At 34.1% G+C, this 9,711-nt stretch overlaps 1 protein-coding gene across 1 annotated transcript in view; it reads left to right on the forward strand.

The window, feature by feature from the left end:
• Window positions 1-9,451, forward strand: part of SYCP2 (synaptonemal complex protein 2) — a 69,292-nt gene extending 59,841 nt beyond the window's left edge. Inside the window, exons 35-43 of the mRNA XM_065919694.1 lie at window positions 3,161-3,251; window positions 3,500-3,640; window positions 5,502-5,632; window positions 6,665-6,759; window positions 6,856-6,955; window positions 7,549-7,607; window positions 7,746-7,824; window positions 7,930-7,986; window positions 8,844-9,451. Of these exons, the coding sequence (XP_065775766.1) occupies window positions 3,161-3,251; window positions 3,500-3,640; window positions 5,502-5,632; window positions 6,665-6,759; window positions 6,856-6,955; window positions 7,549-7,607; window positions 7,746-7,824; window positions 7,930-7,986; window positions 8,844-8,918 (828 nt within the window). The 3' untranslated portion in view covers window positions 8,919-9,451. The remainder of the gene's footprint in view (window positions 1-3,160; window positions 3,252-3,499; window positions 3,641-5,501; window positions 5,633-6,664; window positions 6,760-6,855; window positions 6,956-7,548; window positions 7,608-7,745; window positions 7,825-7,929; window positions 7,987-8,843) is intronic.
• Window positions 9,452-9,711: the final 260 nt, after the last annotated feature.

A 9,711-nucleotide genomic window follows, 5' to 3' on the forward strand; every position in this document is an offset into this window, starting at 1 on the left:
TTTCTCCCATTAGTATCCATCTTGCAAATCTCAGCACCTAGGTCATCCCCACTCACCTACTTTGATGCTGTTTGCTAGATGAAATTTTGTTACATATTTATTGGCTGGACATTTACAGGAGCCACTGTGTTTCCAATTTACTATTGACTGTTCATTCTAAGTCTGTCAGTCATGTACAACTCTCTGCAACCCCATGGACTATATAGAGTCCATGGAATTCTCCAGGCCAGAATACTGGAGTCGGTAGCCTTTCCCTTCTCCAGGGGATCTTCCCAAGCCAGGGACTGAATCCAGGTCTCCCACATTGCAGGCAGATTCTTTACCAGCTGAGCCACAAGGGAAGCCGGACTCTTCATTAGGTATTGGAAATTTGCTATGTAAATTTGTCGTACCAGCTTACACTCTCCAACAATGCTATGTAATATTGCCCATTTTTCTACTGTTTTTTAGTTTTTTTCTTTTTTGGCAGTCTGATGAATTTAAAATGTGTCTGACTTTAATTTGCCTTTTTCAGATTAACTGCACTTTTTAGCTTTAACAGCATCAGTGAGTATTTTCATATTTTTTGGCCATTTTGTAAATTGCCTATTTTTTTAATTTTTAAAATTGTATTGTTTGATTTTTCCTATAAATTTGGAGGCATTCTTACTATATGTTGGATATTAATTATTGGTTATATCCAATGCAAACATTCTTTTTCTAGAATGTAGCTTGTCTTTTCACTTAATTAAATCAAAATATGAAATTTACCAATCTTTTGTTCAAGAAATCCTTCCCTCAGTTATTGTCATAAAAATATTTTCTCTACAAATGTTAGTTCTAAATTTGAGGTTTTCCATTTCTCTAGGCGTCCTCTTTTTGCATATGGATAGTGAGTTAGTGCAATGTCATACATTGGATAACCCCTCCTTTCTCCATCATCTGTGATGACACTTGGGTCACTGCCTTGGCAAGCTTATAGGTCAGCTGTTCACCCAGTAAAATATAGGATAGTACCTCTCTGTCTCTATGCTAACACAGCATTACTTCAGTTTGTATATTAATAGTTGTATGCATACAGTGGCTTCACCACCCCCATCTTGACCCTCCTCTTATTATACTTCCAAATTATAATATACTTCCAAATTATAAGCCCTATACTTGGCCTATGTAGTTTAGAATTAGTTTAAGGGAAGAATTGCTTTTTACCAATATTGAGATTTCTCGTCCATATATTTCATTTTTCTGTCTACATTTTGGTCTTATTTCCAAGAAAGTTGTGCAAAATCTTTCACAAAGAAAGTTGTACTTCTGCAGTGCTTTATGGGATTTTTACTTTACTGTATTAAAGAAAAAAACTTAAATTGTTTCTGTGTTTTTAACTTTTTGCTTTTGTATAGAAACACTTGATTTTTATATCTCCCACATCCTTGGCAAATTCTATCATAATTATCTGCTTAGATTCTCTTGAATTTTGAAAATAGGTAATCAGAGTATTTTTATGGTAATTTTTGCATTTTGTCTTCCAATCCTTATATACATGGTCATTTCAAGGTGACTATGACATGTGGAGCAATGTTAAATAGATATCATAGTAGTATGTATGCTTATCAATAGTTTTTAGTAGATACTTGTTATCAAATTAATGTTCTAATTGTTTAAATGTCTTTTTTCACTTATGAATGGGTGTTGAGTTTTAGCAGTGAATTAGTTATTCCCTCAGAATTTAAGTAATTTTAGTTTAATATCTTTGTATTTTTCTTACTTTAGTTTTCTAACTTCCTTTGGGTTTCTGTATGTCTTGTTCATTCATAGTATAGTTAAGTATAATCCTGTTGTGAATAGAAGTAATACAGTTGTGGTACAGTTGACCCTCCATATCTATAGGTCCACATCTTTGTCAGCCAACCATGGATTCAACCAACTGTGAATCAGTACTTCATATGTGGGACATGAGCATGAGTGGATTTTGGTATTTGCAAGGGGTCCTGGAGCCAGTCCCTCCTCTGCCCCGCAGATACTGAGGGAAGAATGTACATACACTGTGCTTGGTTCCGCACTCTTGTCCAACTCTTCAGCCCCATGAACTGTAGCGGGTTGCCATGCCCTCCCCCAGGGGATCTTCCCAATGCAGGGATCGAGCCCAGGTCTCCTGCATTGCAGGCAGATTCTTTACCATCTGAGCCACCAGGGAAACCCAAACTGCAACACCTATTCAGATGTATACAGTTATACTTAAGGAAAAACTTATGGAAATTGAACCCCCAAATATGAAAGTCATATGGTAGTACAGCCAGTAAGCTTTCCTTAAACTAAGATAGTTCTTAATAAGAATCAGATTACAGGCCTTTAGTATAGTTATAGTAATTTAGTATTTTTCACCTGTTGTTATCTGAAAGTGTGGTGTTTAAAATATGTAGGATGGTTTGATCATAGAAAAAAAGTTGAAATACTTACAATGAGAAAGTCTTAAATAGGCTGTCACTTTAAACCATTGACTTACATATTTATAATTAGGACTTAGTGGTTTCATGATTATATAGGAATTTGGTTGAGTTTTTCTACTATAAAAGTCAACCAAAAATATTAATATTTAATAATCTATAAAATACAGAATGTTAAGACAGAATTATAGCTTGGAGTGGGCTGGGTTTGGGGCTATATCAGCCTCTACTTAGGACAGATTGGTATATATAGACTGAGTAGAGAAACATCATTAACTTAAGTATAGAAGGGGAACTGGAAATGGACACAGATTTTCATAAAACAAGAAAAAGACTAATTTGGCTAACACATTTGTATTTGAATCAGTAAGACATAAGGTTAGAGGACAAAGATGGGGCTTAAAGATATAACTTGAAGGAAGTACTTTAGACTTTTCTTTGGCTTCCCATTTCCTGACTCAAAGAAATCAAACTCCTAATAAGGAAGAATTGAAAAATAGGATTAGTTTTAAAAAGCAGCTCAAAACTATTGCTGTAATTTAAGATTGAGGTTAACATAAAAATTTAGGAAAATGCATAGCAGTGTGAGAGATAAAAACGGATGGAAACAATCTGAAGAAAAAAACAAATTGATAGCATTTGCAACTTATTGTCTATAGAGCTTGAGAGAGATGGTCAAAGGTGAATCCAGGAGTACTTACACAGAATGTTTTTCCAATTTCTGATAATTATCTTAGAAAAGTCATTCAGCATCTCCATTGTCCACGTCTAGTGAAGAGAGAGAGAAAACATGGTATGGCGTGCCCAGTGACTCCACACGTATGTCAGGTTTGTGGTCAAAGACTTGCTCTTTAAAAAACACATATTAGTTACTGAACTACTACTGTGAAATTTCACCTAGAGAAATTATATTTTTATAATTGTACCATTATTCAATTTAATGTCAAAATTATATAGGATTTAATGCAGTTGTCTAAAACTATATAAATGGAAACAAAGGCCTTTTTAAAATAAAAGCAATAATATATTAGGTATTTTTAATTAAGATTGTAGCACTATTATTTACTGTTCCTAAGGCTGTATACAACATCTTAGTTGCAAACGATTGTACATGGAAGACAGCCTAAATTATTCTGGTGAACTGGAAGAAGAAAGAGCAAACTTGCTTCCCAAAAAACTCTGTAAAAGCGAAGATGCAGATCACCACACCTACAAAGGTAGGTAGATTAAATGCCTATGTCAAAATGCAATTAATTTGGAAAGTGGTTTCTTCAATTTTGAGTTGACTTCTTTCATAAAACAAATTCCTTTGTAAAGATAACTTTGGATAAATCCAAAAAGGAGGATGCTTTATCACAAAGTTCACTTTATTTTACTGTTATAGTAAGCATGACTTTACTCATAAATCTTCCTCATCACTAATTACCATATACAGGCTTTACTACAGTATTAACTTACTGATAGATTAGCATATCATTAAATAGCTGGGTTATTACTGTGCAAGTAGTAAAGAACTAGTTTTTTAAAAAATCATTTCAAATATGTTCCATTGTTGCCGGGGTCCAGCCCCAGCAAGATCCAGGGGGTACCCTCAGGATGAACGGCGTCAGCAAGAGATAGAAGACACGTGAGACCAGCGTTGATAGGGCCAAGTCTGCGAGGGAGAGAGAGAGAGAGAGAGAATGACCAGACGGGGGTGCAGAGAGTCTGGCAGAGTCTGGCCATGCTTTATTTTTTACCATAGCTTTTATACCCTAAGTTAGTACATTTCTAAGGGGAAGATAGTTTAACATTACGTCAGCTTGTCCTTCAGGAAACCAGGGTGTTTTCTGCATACTTCTTTGTTTATGAGGGTCTTGTACATTATCTTCTGGCCTTGGGGCCTATTAACATTTTATGCAGGTCAGGTGAATGTAAACTTATTTTCTGTTTCTATGGTGACCTTAACTGAAAGGTAGCAGTCTCATAGGGCAACAGTACAGAGTAGAATTATATCTTTGTTAATACAAAAATTAATCCTTCTGCAAAAGTTATCAGTTGCGTTTATCTAAGAAGTTTATCCCATACTGACTCTACGACTTTGGTGAGGCTGCTTCTGCCTAGCACTCCTGACTGGCAATTAACCGTCTCATTGTTAGCACACTAGGGCTAAGTTCTTATTTCTCTAGATCTTTAACTATATTAACAATGGTTTCTATAACACAACCTTAGCACATTAAAAGCAAAAACACAGCAAGCAAAACACAACAAGCAAAACACAGCAAGCAAATCTCAACCCAAGAACCACCTATAGAATAATTTTTCTTATGTTTTCTAATAGGGCTCCTTTACCCCTTAAAAAGGCTCTATGTCTATTAGGGCTTTTATATAATCAGGTTCTTTATGCTATTTTATGATTAAGATATTATAAGCAATCATGCATATTAGTACCAAGGGCATAAATGCATTTGGCTAACAAACTGCCAGCAAAGGAGTTTAAATTAAAACACTCCTATCACCCTGGATAATCTCATAAAATACCACCACCTGGGAAACTTATTTATTAAAGTTCTAAATTGATTCTTATTTGGGAAGAGATCAGGGAAGGCCTTCCTGCCTGTGTCAGAGAAATTAGGGAGTAGTCCATTGAGGCAGGCATCAGAAAGACAGATATCATCTTTAAGGTGAGCGCCGGGGGCAGCTTTTCGAAATCCCTGAAAACCTGATCTGCCTTGCCTGTCAGGCTTTCTCCTCGTGACCTTGTCATGGGTGGGATCTTGTGAGCTGACCTTTTCGAAACCCCTGAAAACCTGATCTGCCTTGCCCGTCAGGTTTTCTCCTTTATGGCCTTGTCATGGGTGGGGTCTCGAGTGTTGGCTCCCAGCACATTGTAATGTTACTGTTTCTGCCTTAATTCCCATGCTAGAAGGTTTTTTATAAGTCAGAATATTTTAAATGAAAAATATGCCTATGGTTTATAATCCTTAGATTACATATGGAATCTGAAAATAAGACATTGTTCTTAGTCTCATGACAAAGAAGGTAAAATTTGTAACAATGCATTATCTTAATTTTAGCTGATTGTCTTCATTTTCTTAGTGTCCAAAAGTATATCTCCATTATCAGCAAATGACTTTTCTATTCCTTTGGAGAACTGGGAAACTGAAATTTCAGATGTAGGGATGATGGTGTGCGAGCAGCTCAATACAGAATTTCAGAGGAAAGTTAATGTGAGTTGTCATCCTTTAAATTATGATAATATGTCACACTTTCTACTAGACTGTCAGTTCAGTTAACCCTTCGGCAACAAAACACTCATTCATGAACTCAGCTTTCCTCATGCACTGGTAAAAAGCTGGAATGATTCATGAACCAAGTTTCTTTTCTAAAATTTTATATTACCCATATTCTTTACCTATGGGTTCTCTTTGTCCTATTTTCCTTTTCAGTTTAACATTGAGTTTTTTGTGATTTTTCTTTTTTCCGAACAATTTTCTTGTTGTGCCTAGTCTTTAATACATTTTTTTAAATCTCACAGCAGTAACTGCTTGTAAGGGTATTATATAAAGTATAGAGGATGAACAGCCTCAGTCAGAAACCCATTTCATTGTTTCTCCAGTTCTGTACTTAAGCTCCTTAGTTACTGTGGTTCCAGTGAGGTGATATTTGCAAAATACTTCCTAAAATACAGTAATTCTAAATTACTGTTGTTTTCTCCCCTCATCTCTTTTTCTCACATACCTGTATTTAGACAGTTCTTTTTGCCCTCCTGTTAAGACATTTTCCTGCAGAGGTTATCAGCTCTCTTTCTTTGCCTTTTTCTTTTCTTCATGGGTAAACTCTGAAATTATTTAAGATTCTGTAGATTTCTTTTGAGCTGATTTATCCAAGCTCACCCTCGTCTAAACAGAGATGCCCTGATTCATACATTTTGCATATCTGTGACTAGATGTGGATATTATGAAAAATGGTAGTAATTTTGAGTGTGACTCCTGGGCTGTGTTCCTGAAAAGAATTATAATCACTAGCATTTTGGTAAATGTGATGTACTTATGAAAATAACTAGTAATTCCAACCTTCAGTCAGAGCCTTCCTGGTGGGACTGAGCTTATTTATTAACACTTCAGTTTAAATCACTTGAGTTTTTAATTTTTCACTGTTCTTAGTCATTTATATTTCATGGAAGAGGCTTTGGTCTTAATATAGTCTTGGTTAGATTATTTAGTAAAGATTTTTCAAGTTAAAAAATGAGTGTTTTTCAGATCCGCCACAAAATGATGGATTATTTTACCAAACAGACTTGGAAAACAGTTCAACAACATATAAAAGCAATCAACCAGAAGATTCAGGAGTACAGGTCTGTGCTAAAAATCCCTTCTAAAACATCCTAAGTGCTTTGTATTCTGAGTGCTATCATTTTTTTTTAAAAAATCTCATTTTCTTTCTTTAATAGGATCAAAAAACTTGACAAATTCCAATTCATCATCATGGAGGAGCTAGAGAATTTTGAAAAAGATTCACAATATTTAAAAGATTTGGAGAGGGAATTTGTGGTTTGTGTTTATAAGAGTTTAAAAATAATTGTAAACCTCATTTTTAAAGAGCTGCACTCAGGAAAACTACTATTAACCTTCTACTTTTTTAGGACATAATTTAGTTTTATCCTAGATTTTTAGTTTCATGTACATACACTAAAAATACAGAGTTAAGTTTATCAAGGGGTATTAACATACATACTACTATGTATAAAATGGTAAAATAACAAGGACCTATACGGCCAAGTATATTCAATATCTTGAAATAACTTATAATGAAAAAAAAAGAATCTGAAAAAATACATGTATGCATGTATAAGTAAATCACTTTGCTATATATATATATCTGAAACATTGTAAATCAACTGTACTTCAGTAAATACATAAAGTTTATGATTATCTCTTATAGGGAGAAAGTCTGAAAGAGTTTGCTTTCAGTTTTTTTATCTGAAAGAGTATATGATATCTACAATGTTTATCCTTAGCATATAGTCAGGTTGTTTTTTTTTTCTTTTCATGTTGTTTTTTAAATTAGAAATAAATATAGTAAATTCTACTGTTAGTTTTAATTTTTAGTCATAACTACAGTATAACTAGTTGTGTACTTTTAGGACTTTCAGGAAAAGGTATTTCAGCAGTTCAGTGCCTATCAAAAAAGTGAACAGCAGAGGTCAGTATGACATTCTTAATGATAAGAATATATAACAAGACTTTTTGGTCAAAAAATTAAAATTATATATACTATATTGTAGTAATTTAATTTGTTAAATACCAAAGTAAATGCAAAGGTAACTTTTCATTATTTTAGACTTCACCTTTTAAAAGCTTCATTGGACAAGAATGTCTTCTACAGCACTGATTGTGAAGAAAATATTATTACATCTCAGGTATAAATTCTATATTTTTGTATGTAATCTCTCAATATTGGTTAGTCCAACTTTTTGTTGTGAAACTTTGTAATAAATTTCATGGGAGAAATTATTTATTCACAGATGTGTTTGATGAAAGAAAACATGAAAATGCTGCAAGACAGACTTCTTAAGGAAATGGTAAATCAGTATCTAGTTTGAGGTTTTTTAATGGAATGGTCAGTCATGCTTTTATATGTTTAAATGAGAAATTCTTCCACAGGTTTTTCTTTTTGGATTGAAACCACTGGGGTTCTTTTCATTCTTTAAAATGGGAGCAAATTTATAGTAGAAAATAGGGGTGATTTTAAATAATGAGTGTCTCCTTAAAAGAAAGCGCAATTTAAAAGTAAGCTAGAATAATTATTTCTTTGTATGTATCTAAGCAAGGTGCACCACAGCAGTCTTGCTGTGTCTTCTGAAGGAGAAGGTGTGTCAGGCAGAGCAAGAAAGAATTTTCATTTATTTAGATTTGAGGATAAAATTAGCTGATTTTGCAGAGGTCTAGTAGACCAGCAGCTGGATTCTGGGGGAAGAGCTCACCAGGGTGGGAAGCAGGGAAGGTGTCTAAAGGTGCTGTCCAGGTAAACATGCTTTGGTGCTTCCTCAGAGGTAGAGGCATTTCTGTGTATACTACAGGATATTTTAATATACTTTGATTAAATTTCAGTAGAACCTCAGTATGCTGATAGTGGAGGCTAAGGCGATAGTTGTTACTAAGCCAGTTTAGTTGGAAGCACGTAAGCTAACTAACTAGATTGATCCTTGTTGAAGATCTTTTCTAGACTGTGGATTTAATATTTAAAGGAAGTAAAAAATTTCATTGGTTTGGTGTTTAAAAGTGATCTCTCAGTTGATTATCTAAATATATATCTAAAATATCAGTAATAAGCATATAATTCTGTAGATACCTAGAAACAGGCCTTAGGGGATTGGATAGGATGATAATTTTATAGTGAATCACTGTTTAAAGTGGTTTTTTTTTTCCTTGGCCACAGCAAGAAGAGGAGCTTCTCACTGTACGCAGAGGACTGAGGTCATTATTCATGGCTCATGAGAGAAACAGTGTTTGATGTCTAGTTGTTCTCAACAAGTTTTATCCAATTATTCCTGTTTAGCTTAGGAAATGCCAGAGTAGCTCTATAAAGAAAAGACATGTTACCCAGGCAAGAGTACCTCTGTAGAACCCTCTAAATTCAAAGAACAGTCTGTCCTCTGCTGGATAAGAAAGAACCTGTAATCACCATAACATGACTGAGCCCCTAAGCCTTTTGTCTGTGCAATACTTTTTTCAGAAAACTTTGGGAAACCAATCAGTAGAAGGAATTGGCTTACTTTTATAGTAATATTTGCATGAGACATATATTACCAGTTAACTATACTCATAAAACTAGTTATCAAAATTTATCATATAAAATATATTTTAAACACAAGCAGTTGTAACTAAATATATAAAGTATTGTTAAAATTTACTAGTTCAGAATATGGTTCAAATAATAAAATTTAGTGATGCATAGAAGGGGAAGAAGTCTGATTTAAAATGCTTACCTGAGTGTAAAGCATTACTTTCAGCACACTGTTGGAGAGTGTATTTATTCAGCTGTGGCTCCATTGTATTAGAAGGCACTAAATAGCCTAACAGAGTTACCATTTAATAGGTAGACATACTATTAACTTTGGCTGTTTGGACAAGTACTTTTTAAGCCCTAGGGTTCACTGTAATATTTTGCTAGATTAATATATGAAAATGAATACACAGTTTGTGTAATAAAGTTGAAATAAATGCTGTCACTTGGATGTTATAGTTATTCTATAAATCATTTTGTTTGAATATCTACCAGTCAGACATCTGAAGTATACCATCAC

This window comes from Muntiacus reevesi, chromosome 2, assembly GCF_963930625.1.
Source record: "Muntiacus reevesi chromosome 2, mMunRee1.1, whole genome shotgun sequence".
In the NCBI taxonomy this organism is placed as follows: Eukaryota; Metazoa; Chordata; class Mammalia; order Artiodactyla; family Cervidae; genus Muntiacus; species Muntiacus reevesi.